Source organism: Bombus terrestris, chromosome 17 (assembly GCF_910591885.1).
Source record: "Bombus terrestris chromosome 17, iyBomTerr1.2, whole genome shotgun sequence".
In the NCBI taxonomy this organism is placed as follows: Eukaryota; Metazoa; Arthropoda; class Insecta; order Hymenoptera; family Apidae; genus Bombus; species Bombus terrestris.
In genome coordinates this window covers 10,040,885-10,062,118 of record NC_063285.1, presented here as the reverse complement: position 1 = coordinate 10,062,118, position 21,234 = coordinate 10,040,885, and the positions used below count along the sequence as shown (strand labels likewise).

Below are 21,234 nucleotides of genomic sequence, written 5' to 3'. Positions count from 1 at the left end.
CATAGATAGCGATTGACGTTGGCATACGGCATACATCACTTGGGGGGCCGATCCCAGTACATTTCTCGGTAGATTGACAGAATCGCTAAGATGGCTGATATAAAAGAATCTCCGCCGCTATTTGATACTAATGAGGTGAAAGTTGATGATTTAGACGACGACGATGAAGATATTTTTGCATCAGCAGTACAGGTAGTTTTTATACTGTTTTCAGACATGTGCGTAAAAATTTCACAACCTATGTATTAGGTTCACAAGTTTATTTCTATTGTATTAAATATAATATTTGTAATTTGTTACTAAAATATAATAAGATCGTTTGTAATAATTTGAAACATTTCTTGTAAAATAAAATTTAATATTGTTTAAACATAGGATCAAAGTCAATTGGAAGATTCTCCTCCTTACAACGGAGTATCAACTATTCAAACAGAATTACCAAAGTTAACTTTACGAGATGCACCAGAAGAAAATTCATTTTCATCGGTATCAAGTCCTGCACCAGGACCATTAAGTTCACCTTTGGGACCAATGAGTACTGACATAGGTGATCTCCATGATGTTCCCATAAACGATAATACAGATGTACTTTCAACAAATGTTATACAGACTCAGTCACCTGATGTGGTATATTCTAGATTATTAAATGTTAATAACAAGTTAAAAAGTATATGTTATAGCTTATATTTTACAGGTATCGACAGATTCTTCTGATGTTTTCTTAAAAATTACTGTAACTTCTCCTCAAAAAATAGGTGATGGAATGGGTGCTTATGTTGCTTACAAAGTTGAGACAGAAACAAATATGCCAATATTTAGAAAGAGAAATTTCAGTGTTATTAGACGCTTCAGTGATTTTCTTGGCCTTCATGACAAATTAACAGATAAATATCTTAGAAATGGCAGAATAATTCCTCCTGCTCCAGAGAAGAGTGTTATTGGTATTGATAGATATTTTGAAGTCATATTATTTTTATCATACTATTCAATAAAATAAATGAAATAATTATGTGATTAGGGACAACTAAGATTAAAATGTCTGGTGACAAGAATCAAGAACAAAATTCCAGTTCTACAGAATTTATTGAAAAACGCAGAGCAGCGCTTGAAAGATATTTGAATAGAACTGCAGCTCATCCAGTGCTTAGTGTTGATCCCGATTTTAGAGAATTCTTAGAAGCTGGTAAATCGTAGTATAAAATAAAATAACTTTTTAAATGCAATCATACTTATAACTGTGTATATCTTAAACAGATATGGAATTACCTAAAGCTACTAATACATCTGCACTTAGTGGTAAAGGAGTAATGAGGCTGTTTAACAAAGTTGGAGAAACTGTTAACAAGATAACATATAAGATGGATGAAACTGATAAAGTAAAATTAAAAAATGTTTAATAACTTATATTTGCAATATATATATATTATAAAATATTTCGTATCATTTATTTGATTAATTATATCAAAAATTTTTAATAATTAAATTTATAAAACATATTCGTGTTAACCAGTATTTTTCATTTTTCTTATTTTTCAGTGGTTTGAAGAAAAGACATCACAAATTGATTCTCTTGATGTTCAACTACGTGCGTTACATTCTGCTGTTGATACCTTAACTAATCAGAGAAGAGAATTAGCAACATGTACTGGTGCAACAGCAAGATCCATTGCAGTTCTTGGTCATGGTGAACCAGGAGCATCTCTTGGAAGGGCATTAGCTCAGTTAGCTGAGACATTGGAAAAAGTAGAAGCGATCAGAAGAGCACAAAGTAATAGCGATCTGTATCAGTTTGGAGAAATGTTAAGAGATTATGTTGCACTGATTGGAGCAATAAAGGTTAGTAATCTATTTACATGTAAATGTTGCCAACATTTTAAACATTTTAAAATATTGTCAATTTTAGGATGTATTTCATGAAAGAGTAAAAGTTTTTCAAAATTGGCAACATGCTCAAATGATGTTAAATAAAAAAAGGGAACAGAAAGCAAGATTAGAACAATCTGGAAGAACTGACAAAACGAGCCAAGCTGCTACTGAAGTAATAGAGTGGGAAGCAAAAGTTGATAGAGGGCAAGAAGAATTTGACAATATTTCGAAGATAATTAAAAAAGAAGTTGAACGATTTGAATTAGTGAGAGTGGAAGACTTTAAGAAACAATTAACAGAATATTTGGAATCCATGTTACAATACCAAAACCAACTTATTAAATATTGGGAAAGCTTTTTGCCTGAAGCACGAGCAGTGGCATGAACATTCCTGAAGTAATATTGAAACTTTTTCTTATTATAAGGAAAAGCAAAATCTATAAATGAAAAGTTTTGTGCAATTTTTTAAAGCAAACTTTTAATGAATGATAAATAACGTTTTATGGAAAACGTAAATTTATCAATTTGCGGTACAATAATAATGTTTGCATAATAATGAAAGAATTATCATCTTATGGCAATATTTGGAAAATTCATAAACAATAATTTCGAAATACTGCCAATAATGCTTTTATACATGGAAAAGCAACAAAAAACCTGGCATATTTCATTCAAATTCTTTTATGTCGATTATTCCTGAGTATCATGCGTTTACAGTCTTCTTACTATTAGTTTATGTTAGAGATATAAAGCGCATAATACTGTTTGTTAAGAAATGTTATATGATAATAAAAATCGATTAAGATTGTATAAATAGAGAACATTAAATATCTATTTGTTAAAACAAAAATTTTTCACATTATTTTCAGGATAGTATATAGGCATTCCAATAAAATTTTTATTAAATTTAATATAATTATAATATATATACTTTGATAAGTGTGGGATAAAGATATCATATTTTTCTATATGTTAAAAAGTTAACTATAAATTACAATAAAATTAAATCGTTAAATAATATCTATCCCTATTTTATTTATTAAAAACATTTCATTAATATTTAATAATAAATATTTTTTTGACCATACGTAAAACACATTTAGAAGACTACAGAGAACGAGAGAAAGAACTTATCAAATGCTGTTTTTATAAAGTTGGCCAACTTGTTTTAGTATGCAAAATTGGTATAGTGTCACGAATGTGTTAACTCTTTCGTATGTTGTGCAGAGCGTTAGTGATCATGAATTAAATTAGGTTATCAATTATTCATTGTGGTTAATTGTCATTGACAATTAACAAAATTCATGCATGAATTTTGTTCTCTTTTGTACGAGTGTTTTGCATACGTGGCAGAGGTTGCCACCAATCAGAAAACGGGAGTTTTGATAGGCGTGGCTTCGAACACGTACACTTGTCTGTGCCTTCGGCAGCCATAATCTTGAGAAGTCGTGTGTGAATTCTTGTCGTGATTCTCTGTAGACAAACAGAGTTCGTTGTTCATTTTACATTCCTCAGTAGGAGCGATCTACTGAATTTTCGGTGGGCAGTGTAAGTTTAGTGAGTTTATTAGTTCTATTGTTTTAACGAAATATTAGTACAACATAAATCATTTTGCCGGTTTTACCCGATTCGTGGTTTAACATTGAGGAACTTGACTCATCTTCAATGATTATGTCGTCGACCTGCTTGTCACCCATATGTCATGTTCATCATACTTTTCTCCAAAATTTTCATCTAACAAATAATCCCATTATAAAACACTTTACATATACGCATATGCACGCATCGAATATACACTTACGTATACCCGCATAATATATATATGTATATATGTATATACAATTATATATTATATATATATGTAGTATCGGGGCCAAAAGGCCTAAGGTATCGGCCGAACCGTAAGCAAAGTTGCAAGAGCCGCGGCATCGTCGGTACATCAATGTGTTGTTGGGTCTTTTTAAGTGGACAGTTTTCGTGGAAAGGGCCTGCGTGACCCTGGCCACGGGCGTTTCGGGACACGTGTTCCGAAGGACGGGGAAAAGGCAAAGAGACGCTAAAGGCAGAGTTAGTTGAGAAGCCAGAGAGGACGGATGCAAAAAGTGTGCAGAGTGTGAGTTGAGAAGCGAGAGCGAGCGAGTGTAGAAGCCAGAGAGTATGAATCGGGAAGTCGAAAGCCGCCCATGAGAATAAGACGTACAACAGCATTGTAATCATTTCGTTGCTTCGAATATTATTTATTAAATCAAAACATCATTACTTGTCCTTTCCTCTAAGACCCATTTAGATACTGCACAAATTTTGGGGGCTCGTCCGGGATCTAGAGCGCTAAGTGACAAGTGAAAGTGATATTTCGGAACAATGAGGGACTACATTGCAGGAGAAGCAGGTTTGACTGACGAGCAGGTGGCTCAGATGCGAATACCTGAGTTGAAAGACGAGCTGAGAAGACGACGGCTGAGATTAGCGGGTAGAAACCGCGAGCTGGTAGCGCGATTGCTGGCTGCGGTACGTTTAGAGCGGGAACACGGTGCACGAGAAGAAGACGACGACGACGACGACGATGAGATGGACATGATTGGGGACCGTTTAGACGGCAACGGTCCAGGGAATCACGATCTCAATAGTCAAGATGGCGGAGTTCGGGTGACTCCAGTGGTAAGGCGACGAAGGCAAGACGAGCGTAAGTGCACGGTGTTAACGTTTGAAGACGTGGAAGACTCGTTAAAAAAATTCAGCGGAGATGACCTACCGAATGTAAGCCAATGGATAAGAGATTTCGAGGAAATGGCGGAAGTGTGTGGCTGGTCGGACATCCACATGGTGGTTTTTGCTAGGAAGCTTCTCACAGGCTCTGCTCAAGCTTTCGTACGCCAAGAACGATGCATGAAGTCCTGGGCGAAGTTTAAAAAGGCGTTGGTAGATGAATTCGAAGACATAGTAAGTGACCGGCAGGTACATCAGGAGTTAGCGCATAGAACGAAAAGAGCAGACGAGAGTCTGCTTCAATATATGTATAGTATGCGTGAGATTGCGGGACAAGGAAGAGTCGATACACAGTCGGAAATCGACTATATTATCCAGGGTATTCCCGATGGGGTCACAAATAAAGCTATACTATACGGGGCCAGGAATATGCAGCAGTTGAAGGAACGCTTCAAGCAGTATGAAGCGATGAAAAGGGACATGAAGGCGAAAACAAAATTTGGGGAACGCAAGGACGATGAAGCGAAACGATCAGCAATACGGAAGCAGTCGAGGCAAACGAGCAGTGATCCCAAAAGGTGCTTCAATTGCGGCGGTGACGATCACTTAAGTGTTACGTGTCCGAAGAAAAAGAAAGGTGTGAGGTGATTTAGCTACAACGAGTACGTGAAAAAAGTGTCGATAGATGACTGTAAGTCTACATCGTTAGAGGATACAGGCAGTGAGCTTACGTTTATACGATCAGACGAGTATGCGAGGTTAGGATCACCATCCCTAAGAAATTGTAAACTTAGGTTTGATGGTTTGGGTTCCGCTGACAATGAGACCTCGGGTGAATTTACGAAGGTAATGACGGCCGACGGGCAGGCTGACGGTCACGAAGACGCGTTGGATGTATTTAGGGTCAACGTGATAGAACAGACCGACGAGATGGATTTAGCGCACGTAGAGGAACCTTACTACCGTGAAGCGATTCGCGATATCGTTAGGGGGTATAAACCGGAGAAAAAGCAGGACGTCGGGATAACCGCGAACATCGTTTTGAAAAGCGACAAACCCATAGTACGAAGACTACTATGCGAAGACATACTGCGAAGACTGACGCCGTCTGAGAAAAGAGAAATAGACGACTTGGTGAAGTTGCGAAAAAACGAAGGCGATTTTAAGTGTCAGGTATGTCATAGGCCGGCCAAAAATATGGAGTATGCGGATACCCCTAGTAGAAATCCACTGCCGGGTGCTGTGTATGTGGCTGAGTGTGAGGACGGGCTGATTGCACGGTTGAGAAGCGCACAGAACAAGGGCATTGCAGTCCGTAAGATTTTAGATGTCGTAACGTGCAGTCAGGCCGATGGGTATGTAATTAAAAGATTAATCGACGAAGAGTGGGGTGTGAATTTCGAAAAACAGCGTCGTGAGTTACGTGAGGATGCAAAAAGGAAGATCGCTGCGACGCAAGAAGAAAACAGAAGGAATTTCTTACTTGTTCTTTCCTCTAAGACCCATTTAGATACTACATATATATATGTGTATATACACAATATCATTTATTTTTTTACTCTATATTATTACGTGCCATAAAATGATATATATATTTTATGGAAAAGTATATTTAATATAAATATAGAATTAGATTTTTTACTAATTTATAAAGTTAGTAATGGAAATCTTTTTTTTTTTTTGAATTAAAGAATACATGTGTTTAAATATATTACATGTGTCATGTACAAAGTATTATTGTACATATCAATAGTACTCAAAGAAAGTTAACTAGAAGATAATATTTCAAGTAAACTATGATAAGATTGTGTAACATCATGCAAGGAATCAAGAACACTTTAGTTAACTGCTTATAGTTAATCTTCTCTTATTATGTACAAATTAATTAATGAAATCTTAAATTATTATTATATAAATTGATTATTATCATATAAGTACTTTACTATTACAGGTAGAAATATATAAAATGGATGTCCAAACAGGATTAGTATATGTAGCAGTAGTAGTCATTTCTGCAGCAGTTATTGTTTTAGTATCAATGTTTGGTATAAAAGAAAAATCTTATGAAGAAGCAATAGCAGAGCAAAGAAAACTTCCTGATGATCTTTTGTTAAGTATGTATAATTCTATCATAATATGATATAAATAATTTACTTGTCAATTATTGAAAAAGGTATTTGTAGTACCTTATTGATTAAATGAATTATATTAAACATATTTTAATATTATTATGGATAATTCTTGGCAGTTAACTTAAATTATTATATTAGAAGTTAGTATGAAACATTTTTATAAATGAATATGGTAATAGTTGTATTAACATTCATTTTAGATAAAAAAGATAAAAGTAAAGAAAAGAAACATAAAAATAAGGCAGGAAAGAAAGTAAAAGAGAAGAAAGAAGAAAAGGAGGAAAAGGAAGATAAAGAAGAGAAACCAGAGCATGTACAATTTGAGGAAAATCCACAAATTTTACCACTAGAGCCATTACTTCGTGTAAGTACATTTATTAAGTATATGATTACCTTTCTTCAAACTTTCAGTTGATGTAAATAACTTTTGTAGAAATATTTGTTTAACTTATGCACAGAGTGTCCTGCAACATCGGAGAACTGCTCAGTTGTGGATTCTGTTGTTTATATACTTTTTGTATAGTTTTCATGTGCAGGATCCACCATCAAAGTGATTCCCCAATGTTGTGTGAGACTCTGTATTTACGTTATTTGTTCAAAAAATAAATAAAACAATCGGAACCAATTAAAATTGCCTACTTAAAAATACATTTGACATTATGTTTGTTAATAAAATAAGTTAAATAATTATCAAATTATTAATTTGCTAAGAAACTTCAATTAGAATAATTGTATTGTTTATCTTTTTTTGTCTGATAAGATAAAAAAATTTAAAAAAATGTATTGTTTAATATTAATTGAAGTATATAACAATTATAGTTCAGCAACAAGATTGAAGTTCGTTTCTCTAATTTTTAAATATTTATTGTATATGCGTGAATCGCCATGTATATTTATAAATGAAAGATATACACATGCGCTTTTTTATTCTTATGTTTTCATACATTTCATGCATGAAATATGGTATGCTTACATATTGTATGCCACACTTACATATATGTCATTTAAGGTCTTTCTATTCATGATGTATCATATTTCTGGCTAGGTATCATTCAAACCATAAGGACTAATTATAATATTCTAATGTAACTGTTCGATAACATGCAACATCTTTCAACATTTGTACATCATTTTATCTGAACTAATACATTTATGTTTTATATGGTTTAAAATAACAATCTTACTTAATCAGTGAAATTTTGTTAAAAACACCCAAAAAGTGTAGTTTGTCCCTTTCTATTATTTTTCATCTTAGTTTTTTAATTACTATAGTAATTTTTAAAAATGTACTAATGTGAAATAACTGCACACTCCTATATCAATGTAAAAAATCCAGTTAATAATGTTTTCCCTCTAAAGTCAAATAAATCATATATACATTATATTAAAATGGACATTTGCTCTTTTAAAGAGATAATTTCACTTTTTGTTTGCAGAAAATTTGTATAAAATTAAATTTATTTAATTAGCGTATGCAGAAATAAAGTTTTGTAATAAAAAAACAATGTACAAGCAAGTTGTAGTATTTTAAAAACAAATGATTAGTGTTTGTTATACATATAGTAAAATGCATTTTTAAAAATATGTTTACATAATTAAAATTTTCTACATAGTAACATCGTTCTAATTTTATAATTTTTTAATTCTTTATAAATGTATGTAATATAATTAAAATTATGCCATGGTAAGTTAATTTAAATTGTAATTTTGAGTATGTAATGAAATATCTTATCTTGTATTAAAATAACCTCAGGAAATATTTAATATATTTAAAAAAAGTGAAAAGTACAACAAGAATTTATGAATTTTTATATAGATTTACATTAGAAATGAAATAAAATACTAATATAACATGAGACAAGTTATTTAAAGCAAAAGTTTGTTTTTTTGTATATTGCTCATTGATAAACAGTTCTAGGACCTCAAGATTAATTTCTATAAATAATTGTTCCACACATGATAATATCTTATTTTTATTGCTACTTTATCATGTAGATGAAAATTAAGAGAAATAATAAAAAAACATAAAATTCAATTGAATAAAAAATACTCTTTTAGTGATACACTTATATTTTTTAATTATTCATTTCTAGAAATTTGAAAATGCTATTATTGAATAACTAATATTTTCACAATTATATTAAAATTTAGTAGTGGTGAAGAGTATTAACTGTTTTTTTCGTAGTAATATCTTTTTTCCCTTTAAATTGCGAATGATACAGTGGCTTTATCAATTTCAGGTATATATGTTTGGCAAGAAATCAAAATAAATACAATTTCAAGGTGAAAAATACATCTATAATTTTTATATATAAGTAAACTAAAAGATACTACTATTTTTTTGTAAAAAATATTTTATCTATTGATAAAAACTATAATGATTAAAAAAAGCTATAAATTTTTAGCACTTTTATATATACATATATACACAATAACTAACCAACATAAATAATTCTATATGTCCATTTTGATATAATGTAAAATAATATTATATACCTGTTATTATAAAAGTGAAAGTGTATTGCCTTCACTATTTTTAATTAGTTCAATACGTGGGAAACATTTTATATATACATTGAAATCATAGGAGGGTAGCAAAGGAAGTAAGAAGAAAAGCAAGCATGAAAAGGTAAAGCCAATTCTTGTAAATAAAGATGAGCCATTGGTTATTGTGACTGAATTAAGTCCTTCACAACCCCTCTCAACAGAGGTTAATCATTTTGACCTCATTCAACCAAAGGACGACCTCGAACTCATACGGAGTCATAGTGTGAGTGAACTGCTTTTGGTAGAATATTTTATCTCATATGTGTTCCATTCATATTTTCATATTTTGCATAACTGGCTGCTTCTTTAACACTAAAGCTATATATAGTGCTTCTTTTATATCGTTAAAGCATTTTTCAAATTTACCTACGCATTCAGATTTTAAACTGATTTTAGTCTGATAAATTAATAATATTAAAAAAATCTTAATAAAAAAAATTTTCATAAATTGAGTTTAAACGTAAACTTTTAAGTTGATATTATACATGATATAATTGTTTATTAACATTTTTGCTACAATATCAAGTTATTCTAATTATTCATTTTTTTCTTGTTGTATGTTCTGTATGTATGTTTTTTTATGAAATTTTATTAACACATGATTTAATACAAAATTAACTATCATATCTTTAATCTTTAGAATTGTCCTATACACAAGTTTAAATACATACCCTAGTATATTTTAATATTGTTTGTTCAACAGAAAGAAAATTTACAACAAATTGGTCAGTCTGAATCAATTATAAATAAATCTCCAAAGGAAACTCCAACAAAAGTAAAGAAGAATGTGAAAGATTCAATGAAAAAGAAGGATGACAATATTAAGGAAGAAAAAAAAGAAACAATTAATAATACCAATACATCAGCAGTAGCTAATAAAGATTCTGTAAAAGAAATTAAAGAACAAAAAGAAACTCCAGTTAGAGATGTAAAAGAAGTTATAAAAGAAACTGTAATTTCTACTCAATCAACAAATAAAGAATCTAAAAAAGCAAAGAAAAAGAATGATATTCTAGCACAAATTGGTAAGTTAATATATTAATTATTTCAATTTCTATATTAATTTCTTTAAATGAATTTAAAAAGTCTATATATGTGTTTTACTTAATGTCTTTTCATTAATTTTTATAATAATTTTTTATGAAAACAGTTTGATTTATTTTTTATTTAATATATTTATTTTATATAAAACAAAATTATATATATATATATATACAGCCATATTTCTTTTAGTATAGTGTTTAATATTTCTTAAATTAGAGATGATTAATTAAGCTTATGTTATCAACTGAATAAAGTGATTCCATATATTAAACTATCTTATCAAGAAATTTTTATTATCAAGTGCTTATGATATATATGTATCTTTTTTAATTTTTGACTCCTTTTTTACTTTAGGTGGAGATAAGGATGCTGTCAATGTATCTTTATTAATACCTTTAGTTCAGAAAGCTGAACTTAGCCGTTCTGAAATACAAATTCTTATTGACCTACTTTTAAATAAACAAATGGATAATCCATCAGAACACTCAGAATGGACAGAAGGTCGCGCAGATCCAGTTATTAAATTAAAAAAGCAACTTGCAGAAAAGGAAAAAGCTTTAGCCGATGAACATGAAGCAAATATTGCATTTCAAAATAAATTGAAAGAGTTACGTGCTGAGTTGAATTCTGAAAGGTCTAGATTATCAGCTAATGTAAGACAATTAGAAGAAGCATTAAATGCTAAAGTTACAGAAACTCAAACTCTACATACACGAATGCAACATATCTTGGAAAGTCATGCTGCTGAAAAACAAGGATTTACTAGACAAATTGAACAATTGCAAACTAAAGTAAATGAAAATGCTGCAATTATTCATAAGATGCAAGAGGATCAAGGACAAACTCAAGGGCATATGCAACAAGAGTTGATTGCACAACGTAAACAAATGGAAGTACAATTTGCACAAATGCGTGATAATGAAAATGCATTAAAAGCACAATTAGCTCAAAAACATGTAGAAGTACAAGAATTACAAAGTGAGTTACAAGCAACTTGTGAGAGTAGCACTGCTGAAATAGAAATGTTACGGCAACAATTAGGACTTATGCAAGGTCAATTGATGCATTCAGAAGGACAATTACAACATTTCAAGGAAGCTGGAGATAGACTGCAAGATGTTGCTAGGCAGCTTGAGGTAAGAAAATATTGATATAAGCCTTTAAAAGGCTTAACATGTCAATTTTTTCAAATAGATAATAATGTGGGTTGTTATTTGTACAGTAAGCTTCTTCCCTTTCCACATTTTTTGTTGATAAAAACAAAGATAAATAATAATTTTTACATTATACAAAGCGTTAATAAATTGCTAATAAAATATTTATATTTATTCGCTTAGGATTCCCATCGTGCACATGCTGATTTAGATCACAGACTAAAAAGCGCTCATCGTCATGAACAGGAACTTCAAAAACAAGTGAATTCATTGCAAAGTGAATTAAATTCTGTAAAAACAGAAGCTAATGATGCTTCAGCATTAAAAACAGAATTGAATAAAGCTCAGTCTGAATTAGTGAAATTAAAATCTGAGCTGTCAGTATCAATGAATGAAGTGAAATATGAGGCAGCTGAAATTACAGCTCTTAAAGTAACACTTGTTGACAGAGAGGAGGAACTGAAAGTATTTCAAGAAAAGCTTATTAACAAAGACAAGGATCTAGAAACATGTAAAGAAGAACTTAACAATGTACGAACTGAACTAAAGCAGTCAACAGAAAATATAACACAGTTGGAAACACAGTTAGAGGCAGTACAGAAGAATTTAGATACTGTACAAGATGAACTTAACAAGACAACAAAAAGTCTAGAAATAGCACAAGGCGACGTTAATACTAATCAATCGAACATGGAAAAGTTAGAGGAACAGTTAAAGCAGTCTCGAAATGAATTAGAAGAAACACGTGCCGAACTCAAAGCTGTAAATGAAACAACGAATGAAATGAACATGTTAAAGGCAGAGATAAATAGGTTACAGAAACGTGATCAGCGATCAAGTGAAACTCAGTTACAGATTACACGACTGCAAGAAGAAAATGATAAACTTTCTATACAGGTATCATTTATTTAAATATCGACATAAATGTAAATTATATTTCGTTGAAAATATACGGATTATTTTTTTTTCAGCTCACAAATCTCACAGATTTGCAAAAGCAATTTAAGCAATTACAAGAAGAAAATGAATCACTGGCTTCTCAATTAGCAGCAACTACTGAACGTCCAGCTGCAGAAGGCCGCGAAAATGGAATTGATGATAATGTTCAAAAGAATGTACAACTTGTAGAACAAACCAATTTGTATGTATAAGTCTATTCTAAAACACTTAATTTAGTGTATTTTGATTCTTGACGATCAGTCTTTCCTACATCAATTATATTTTAAAGGTTGGCCCAAAAGGAGAGTCAATTAAATGCTTTAAGAACTGAATTAACACATAAAGAAGTGGAACTGGATCAATTAAATACTCAGATTGATGCATTACGAAGTGATGTAAACAATCAACGTACTCTTGCTGCCCGTTTAAATAATGAATTGGAAGCACAAAGGTCCAAAAATAATGTAAGTTATAATATGTATAGATAATCTTTTTCCAGTATATTTATTTAAGATATATGTTCAGGTATATATATGTGTGTATATATATGTTAATACTACTAACACGTAAGTGGTTAAATTGTTATATGAATATGCAGTTAAATTTTTACATAAAAATATTTTTTTATATTTATGTATTTTTGCAATCAATTTTTATTGCTTCCATCACTTTGCCAACCTCCTTAATTTTTAAATTTCAAAAGAATTCTTTAAATATATTTGTCAGTCGTTTATATGAAATATCTATCTCAAAGTTTTACACTGATCTTCATTTCTTTATGGTTGGAACAGGAATTACGTGTAAAAAACTGGAAAGTGATGGAAGCTCTTTCCGCCACCGAATTGCGTGCTAAATCTAATAATGGGAAAAACTTTGATGTAAGTCCCCATTTTACCTATCTTAATCTTTATTCTTTTCTTTCTAAATTTAGAATTGATCTGTTTGTTTTTAATATTTTATATATGTATAATTGAATAAATTATAATCTCTCACCTACCCTCTCACCCCTTTTTCCCTCCACACTCTCTCTAAAATATGAATATTATACATGTATATTCATTCATTTGTTCTCTTTAATAAAGTAGATCAAATTTAAATGAATATCAATTAATTTTTAGAAAATTACACAAAAAGTAAAAGCAGAAGAAGAAAAGTTAACAAAGGCTTTATTAGAAAGGATATTCCCAGAAATAAAAGTATCTGAAAAATCACATGAGCTGTGGCTCAAAATTTTTGAAGAAAAGGTGAATACAGTTTTTACTGAATTGAAGAAAAAGAATACTACTGATAATCATTCAGAATTAGAAAAACAAAATAAAAATTTACAAGATATGGTTTCACATTACAAACAAATTATCGATGATACAGTAAGTTTCTATTGCATTTGTAATATGTTCTTGTTAAATTTTTACTTCGATTGTATTTATCAAAAATGTATTTACAGGAAGGTATGCTTAATAAGCTGCAAAGTCATGTAGAATCAGAGGAAACAAAGTGGGAGTCACAGCTTCGACAGAAAGAAAGTGAGGTAGCAGGTCTTAGAATTGAATTGAATGAACTCATGAGTAAATTAAATATAAATGAAAAGGTAAGCTCTGTAAAAATATAAAAATGCATTTATCTTTAATATTTCGAAATGTAAGTAAATAATTTCATATGTTTGTAGTTACAAGATAAGGTAGTAGAATTGGAAACCAGACTAAAAGAAGCTGAATCTTTTAAAGAACAAGCTAATGCTGAATTATTGACACATAGATCCACACCAAAATCGGTTTTGAATGAAGTAGATACACATGATTTAGGTACATTAGAAAAGCTTCAAGAGGTAAATCAATAAAGAAATAAATAATTACTTGGATATGCTGAATAACACGTCATAAAGCTATTGTTACTTTAATTATAGGAAAAAGCACGATTGTCAGAAGAACTTCAAATAGAATGTAACAAAAGAGCAGCAGTAGATGCAGAATTGGATAAATTACGATGTGTAGTTACACAACTTCACCAAAAAATGTCACAACTTAAGGTATTATATATGTAATGTATATGCATATGTATATGAACAGTGTGAATGTTACATATTTTTGAAATTAAATTATAAAATATTGAAATTAATTATAAAATACTATATATTTTTAAATTGTAAATATTATCAAGGATTTCTGTTAATTTTAGAGTGAAGTTTATGGAGGTTGTAGCAGTTCAGAACAGCCAATATTAAATGGACCGCCAGCTTCTGAATGTTCTAATTCCGAGGTTAGTATACATTGATTTTAAATGTTTCATAAGTGTCATAATTAATTTTTGTCCAGTGCCTTTTGTATAAAAAAGTTAAAAAGCTTATGTTATAGCTGTAATGACAAATATTATGGCTATAATGCGAAAATGTGAAAAACTACATAATGCTGCAAAATTCTGACGTGATGTATCAATTATAATTAATTTGTGAAATTAATTACTAACAACAAACTTTTTGTGTTTTGCTGTTATTGTACTATATGTAATGATTATATGGTAACAATTTATATATAGATATTATTTTGTAAAAGTCAATTAAATACTTAACCGGTTCAGTGGAAAGTAAACATTTTCTATTATGAAGTTTTCTTCAATTGAAACATGGAATTTACTTGATGTAATATGATTCTAGTGATTGGGGTTAGGTTGTCTTTTACAAAGTATTATCTACGAAAAATTCGTTGTTTATTAGATACGTAATATAGGCAATCAAATTGATAAATTAATGGGGAATACATAACATTGTATTGAATATAGTTAAATCATATTAAATTTTATTTTATTAATACTAGTAGCAAGAGAAAAAGCCCAAATATATATATAATTGTAGACCTTCGAATTTGGCTGCTAAATTTTTTAAATTCAACAAACTCAAATGTGGTATTATTGCCTGCACATATTAATTTAATTCATATATATATACATAATTTCATTTAATATATTATACATATTAAACTCATATATGCCAATTATTCAATGATACCACAATTTATACCTATATAATTCTTTTGTGCATTTAATGAAATTTCGATATTATACTATCGCTAACAACAACGATTAATTTGCTAATGTTGCTTATTAGCAACTACTATTACTATTTTATAGATATTTTGTGTATAGTTTTGTATTTAGAAAAATGATATAAAAAATTTACATTTTTGATTTAATACAAACATGAAATTGTTTTCGGAAAAGAAAATATTACTTTGTCAACCTATAATTATATAGTTCTTATAGAAAAAAAGTTATACATTTATAAATAAAACATACATTTTACTACATTTATTCATGTGCCAAAAATGTAAATTTTTTTAATAGTATAAAAAAATATCTGCTTTCGAATTCCATCATTTTTCTAAATGCAAAGAAATTTTATGGATCATATATTATTTTGAAATAATATAAGAAAAATATGTGAATTATTCTAATAAAATATAAAAAGTTGAAGTTTTTTATCAAATAGATATGTATCAGCAATTTGATTGTTGTGTATCATTTGATGTTTGAACCATCTCTATTAACGACATCTCTAGAACGACAATTTTGAAAATTTTTCTTTCCTTCATACATTAAAAAATTTGATAAATTGTCGTCACCTAATGTAATATGTGGTGAGTTAAATAATTATATATCTGAAATGCAGCTCCCACTAGCAACACAAACTCTGATAGCTGCATTAGAAAATATTCTTCTCAAGAATACAGAGTTCGCAAATTGTTCCATAACCAAGCCTATCAATTTGGTTCAGTCTCAACAAGAAATTGACAACAGCCCCCTTACTACAAAATACTCCTCCAAATCTTGTCATATGACAGATCACAACACACAGGCTAGCTGGAATCCATTGATGGGCCAGCAGCATAAAAAGCACAAGAAAAAAAGGAAGGTAAACTCCAAAACTGTGAAAAGAGGAACAATACTGTATAGGTGCACTTCAGTTAGTTATTAAAATATGGAACATTTTTATTTGGGCTCAGTATTACAATGAATGTTATTTCAATTATTATTTTGTGTTTTATTAGTCCCAATTATTGCATTCATTACAAACGCTTGCTCTTTGCATTGTAACTGAATGTTCTATAATATTGCAATATAAATTACATAATATATAATTTTTAAACGTATGCTGCAACATTTAGAAATATCAATACTAGAAACAATTTTTTGGTATTATATACATAAGATAATAACAATTCCTTGTGATAATCCTGAGACCTGTGTTATTATTTTATTATAATATTACAGAGTATTATTTGGTAGTCTATAATTTAAACAGTATTTTCTAGTAGATCTATTCTTCATGTATCTCAATAATTTCACTGTTACATACTTTATTGTGGCTGTTCATAATAAGCATTAAGAGCAACCATTTACAAGTGATCTGTAGTTATACACAAAATGATGAATTTATATATACATATAAGATTGTGTTTTATAATCATACATATAAACACTTATTATATATTGGTTTTATGTATAGTAAAATAGTATTCTGCACAATTTATTAAAAATTACTTAAATACGATTTATGTTGATCAATGTATATATATGTATATATACACACTCATATATATATATTGGCTTTAAATTATTAATTTCATATGATTTAAAAATGAAAGATTAAAATGGCAGTACTAATGACAGTAAAACTTTATATTTTGCTATACTTTTAAGTAGTGGATTTGTTTATGAAATGTGTACAAACACATAATATCTATAATATTTAATAAGCTACGATATTCGTGATATATCTATCGAAAGTGTATGCTAGCAGCATTTTATATATCATATATGCATTTTGTTTTAGTTTATTTCGTTCTGAAAGGAGGAAATGCGAATAGCGTATGTATTGCAGCAAGCATCCTACCTAATTTTGTACAACAAGGTTTTCTAAAAGTGAAAATAAATTATTTTTTAGGAAATTATCTATTATGAAATCATTTAGTATTGCAAAACAAGTTTCAAGAATCATTGGCAATTTTAGTTTGGAAAACTCGATGCAAACTGTAATAACATACTTGTCCCATTGTCCCAGTGTTTGTTTCATAGAAGATAAAAAAGTATTTAAGATTTGCTTAAAATAGCGGTTATTATTAAAACAGCAGCGATTCATCGTGACTCCACGATTAATAAGAACATTTGCTTTGACGTACGAAATCTCATGCTATAACGATGAATAACAATTTTGTTATTTTGATTGTTCTGACAGTCCACTAAGAAACCCATGGCAAAACGGCGCAGATTCGCAGGTATGCAAATCAAAGTATGAGATTCTGGAACTTTTCCTTCTTTTGAAAGGGTTGATGGTAGACTGCTATTAGCAGTTTATGCCAGGTCTTACTACAATAGTCTATTTAAAAATATTAATTTACGTTGCACCATACATTATTTTTTGTAGTATTAAATGTCATGTTCTTTTTTTAATGGGCACTATTTTATTATTTGCTTACAATTAGTAGCATTTCTACAACCAAGGAATAACAAACATAATTATTCAATAATTGAGTTATTTATAATATGTTAGACAGACTGATATTTTATAATATATTTAATATTATTTTCTTTTTTATTAAAAATTTATTAGTTATGCTAAATATGTGTCCAAAGCGACACTTTTTGTTAATATCTATAAAATATAATAGTTATAATTCAGATGTTTTGAAATTTCTAAGAATTGCAAATTTATTCTTATATTTTTAGCTAGATATCTCTGGTTACACATAAATATTTAATTACATGTAACATAAGTAAAATTTTATCACATATTGTGTAATATCTTTTGTATTATACTTGTACATATTTCATTTGATAAATTCTCGAATTTCTTAAAGATATTTTCGTTAATGATTTTTTATTATTAGCTGTTTTAAGTTATGAGCTATCATAATGTGTGTGTCCCCTGAAATATGTTGCACATATGTTGTTTAGATCTTATTAGCTTTATACTTTATTTGATCATGCAGTTTGAATGTCTTGCATCTTGTCTGTCTCAATATGTTGTTAAGGGAGATCAATTTCATATATTTTTATTTTCAATTACATCAAATTTTACATATTATGAAACTTGTCACATTATGGTACAGTGTTATTTGTACTGATGTAAAATATAATCATGTGTCCATCAAATAATTTTAGAATACATCAATGCCATATGGATAGTAAGGAAACTAATTGATTTGTCTAATATCAACTATTCACTTCTAGAAAGCGCAATATTTTTTATATAGATATAGAAAAGTTGTACAAAGACGAACAAAAGTTTATAACATTGCCGGTGCGGAAAGGAGCGATGCGAAGATGATGGGTATCAAAGAACATGCATAGCTACATGTGGATCAATTTTTATGAACACAAACACTGGGGTAAAGGGCACACTATAAAGAAATTTTATGTTTGCTCTATCAAATTGATTATGTGATTTTTTATTAATTTGAATCATAAATAGTTATTCATTATAGTTTTCCATCATTGTTATATTTTATTTTCATAATTTGCATCGCTTTTGCTCTTATATGTTTAATTAACTTTTTTTACAGATGGTAAACACATTATTGGACATAACATAGCATTTTTTTTTAGCAGCCACAATGTTTAGTAAGAAACATGCTTATATTAATAGATAACAAATACTATTAGTATTATTTTGCTATATAGTTAAGTTTATGCTGTTTGATTTAAATTTTGTAATATTAAATTAATGTAAGAAAATAATTAAAAAAGTGCTAATTTCTTTATTTTGAAATTTTTACTTTCTCTAAAAGTTCAAACAGCATGAATGTTATTCAAGCTTTTTAAGTGATCCGTTTATATATTTTTTGCTTGCAGTAATATATATATATATATATATATATGTGTGTATTTGTGTAATCCTCACATGTGCAATTAATATTTTATTAGCTAACTAAGATATTTAATATTGCTTTTGTGTACGGTGATGGATTCTATTCAATACGGTTTTAATATTGCGTGCTAATTTATTAGCATATGCTGCTAAAAAGGGTATGTGTAGTAATGTATAAAAATGTATCATACAAGTAATATATAAAATTAAAATATAAATAAGCACGCAAAAAGTAATCAGATATATTGTGTTAGTTTTTATTTCCAGTAGATATATTCTTACCTATCTATTCGTATCATATATACAATAAAATTAATAACATTGAAATCAATAATGAATCAGAAAAGTGAATTGGCTGTTTTGTATCTGCTGGAATAAATGTACAATTAGTTTCAATTTTTATCTATATAAATTTTTTTTCAAGCATAGATAATATGATAAACATTTTAATGTATTTTTCAGGGTGGTTCAAGAAAAAAATAACTTTAAAGAACAAGCTGCGTTAACGCAGCACAACACCAGATAATTGATAAAGAAAATACACAAGAAATTGCATATGCTCCAATACTACATAAACATCAATGGTAAATTTTGCTATTGAGAAGACTAATATCACGATGGAAGTATGATGAATAATGTTTCTTATGGAAAGAATATATTATTTTATTATATGGAAAGAAATATAAATAATGAACTTTGTAGTTAGACACTAAGAAATAATGAAACTGCTGTTTGTCACAATTACACAATTAATAGATATTAAAAAAGCATAATTAAAAATTTATTAAAATCATGCATTGTAAATTACAGAACAATAGTAGTTATTGTTTAAATATTATTTCTGTTACATAAAGCATGTTCATCAGGCGTGTTTGAAGCCTTCATAGTTTATTTAAAATTTATTATTCATAAAATCATTTATAGAATAAAATGTACGTGCATATGTATAAATGTACGTCTAATGGAACGCACGAATTCTAATTTTGAGTAGGTAACGCAAGTATTTTTACGTTCATTTTTTTAAATTAATAGCGAACAATTAGCAGAGTCTTAGATTATTTTCATATTGTTAAAGAATTTGTATACAAAGTTGTAATCGTTAATGAATTAATGTGCAATAAATATGTTTGTGCGATTATTAGTATAAAAGTATATAGAGGGAAATCAATACGTTGCAAATTCACGAACACGTAATTAATTTCATAAAATATGAAAAAAATTTAATAAATCAACTCTAGCGAACTTATAAATCTGTTCAAAAATGTGTTCGAACAAGATGTTTTGAATATATTAAAATATAACGAAGTATACAAATTATATTAACAAATTTATGTTTTAAATAATTTGTAAGTACGAAATTTGAGCAATGACATAGAGTAGACCATATGTAAATGGGGCATTTAAAAGAGCGTTTGTTAAAGTTTTTATGTGTTAGTTTATTTTACAAAACAATATAATTTTTATTATAATCTACGTTACAAGATATGAAATAGGTGATAATACTCTATTTATAATATATTAAACACTTGTTTCTTAAAGTATCATTGTTTCGTTTATTTACAAAATTGTGTAAGATTTAACACACATAGTACTTATTTATATTTTACATTTAGCAAAGTACGTAATAAGATTATTGTTTTATTTCACGTTACGCAATATACACATTTCAATAATAATTTGTAATTATAGTGAACGATGTAAATTATTTATTCACATTTTATAACAATCCCAAGTTTCAGAGTAAAATACCTTCAATCAAATAATTTTAACCAAATATCTCCTATAATGGTTATTCAATATATTTCTTCAGTTTTTGATAATATCATAAAAAGTGCAGTAATAGTATTTTTTTTAATGGTATTTAGCTTAAAGTACAAAAAGGAGTAAAAGATGGTATTTATTCTATATAAATAATTAGGTAATCGATATACAATACTATATTGAAAAAGATATTTTTGATCTATCAATATTCACAATTATAATAGTA

At 28.9% G+C, this 21,234-nt stretch overlaps 3 protein-coding genes across 5 annotated transcripts; all 3 read left to right on the top strand.

The window, feature by feature from the left end:
- Window positions 1-50: 50 nt before the first annotated feature.
- LOC100649121 (sorting nexin-2) lies at window positions 51-2,716 on the top strand. The gene is made up of 7 exons (XM_003401956.4): window positions 51-192; window positions 376-627; window positions 695-941; window positions 1,019-1,183; window positions 1,255-1,376; window positions 1,537-1,836; window positions 1,904-2,716. Exons 1-7 carry the CDS (start codon window positions 91-93, stop codon window positions 2,249-2,251), a joined length of 1,536 nt encoding a protein of 511 aa, XP_003402004.1. The 5' UTR covers window positions 51-90; the 3' UTR covers window positions 2,252-2,716.
- Window positions 2,717-4,037: 1,321 nt separating this feature from the next.
- Window positions 4,038-5,231, top strand: LOC125386678. Its single transcript, XM_048413700.1, has one exon. The coding sequence runs from the start codon at window positions 4,228-4,230 to the stop codon at window positions 5,218-5,220; it is 993 nt and encodes a 330-aa protein (XP_048269657.1). The 5' UTR covers window positions 4,038-4,227; the 3' UTR covers window positions 5,221-5,231.
- Window positions 5,232-5,281: 50 nt separating this feature from the next.
- On the top strand, window positions 5,282-20,788 carry LOC100645895 (kinectin). 3 transcript variants are annotated; one of them, XR_007227015.1, is made up of 19 exons: window positions 5,282-5,745; window positions 6,524-6,686; window positions 6,905-7,068; window positions 9,292-9,474; window positions 9,955-10,276; window positions 10,650-11,431; window positions 11,633-12,346; window positions 12,421-12,590; window positions 12,678-12,852; window positions 13,180-13,266; window positions 13,507-13,755; window positions 13,833-13,976; window positions 14,055-14,213; window positions 14,292-14,414; window positions 14,564-14,644; window positions 16,050-16,292; window positions 17,616-17,655; window positions 18,634-18,768; window positions 19,710-19,828. XR_007227015.1 is itself a non-coding variant. In XM_048413698.1 (18 exons), the coding sequence occupies exons 1-18, from the start codon at window positions 5,422-5,424 to the stop codon at window positions 19,751-19,753; spliced, it is 4,167 nt and encodes a 1,388-aa protein (XP_048269655.1). In that variant the 5' UTR covers window positions 5,283-5,421; the 3' UTR covers window positions 19,754-20,788. The 3 variants fall into 3 exon arrangements, 1 of the variants encoding a protein (XP_048269655.1); XM_048413698.1 differs by lacking the exon at window positions 18,634-18,768 and having other exon boundaries at window positions 5,283-5,745; window positions 19,710-20,788; XR_007227016.1 differs by lacking the exon at window positions 13,180-13,266 and having other exon boundaries at window positions 5,284-5,745.
- Window positions 20,789-21,234: the final 446 nt, after the last annotated feature.

Excerpts from the sequence above, each read along its gene's own strand:
- LOC100645895 (XM_048413698.1), top strand. The coding sequence starts at position 5,422 with ATGACGGCCGACGGGCAGGCTGACGGTCACGAAGACGCGTTGGATGTA. Across the intron at positions 9,475-9,954 it reads AACTCATACGGAGTCATAGT|AAAGAAAATTTACAACAAAT; the intron begins GTGAGTGAACTG and ends TTTGTTCAACAG. Across the intron at positions 11,432-11,632 it reads ATGTTGCTAGGCAGCTTGAG|GATTCCCATCGTGCACATGC; the intron begins GTAAGAAAATAT and ends TTATTCGCTTAG.
- LOC125386678 (XM_048413700.1), top strand. The coding sequence starts at position 4,228 with ATGAGGGACTACATTGCAGGAGAAGCAGGTTTGACTGACGAGCAGGTG.
- LOC100649121 (XM_003401956.4), top strand. The coding sequence starts at position 91 with ATGGCTGATATAAAAGAATCTCCGCCGCTATTTGATACTAATGAGGTG. Across the intron at positions 942-1,018 it reads TCCAGAGAAGAGTGTTATTG|GGACAACTAAGATTAAAATG; the intron begins GTATTGATAGAT and ends TTATGTGATTAG. Across the intron at positions 1,377-1,536 it reads AGATGGATGAAACTGATAAA|TGGTTTGAAGAAAAGACATC; the intron begins GTAAAATTAAAA and ends CTTATTTTTCAG.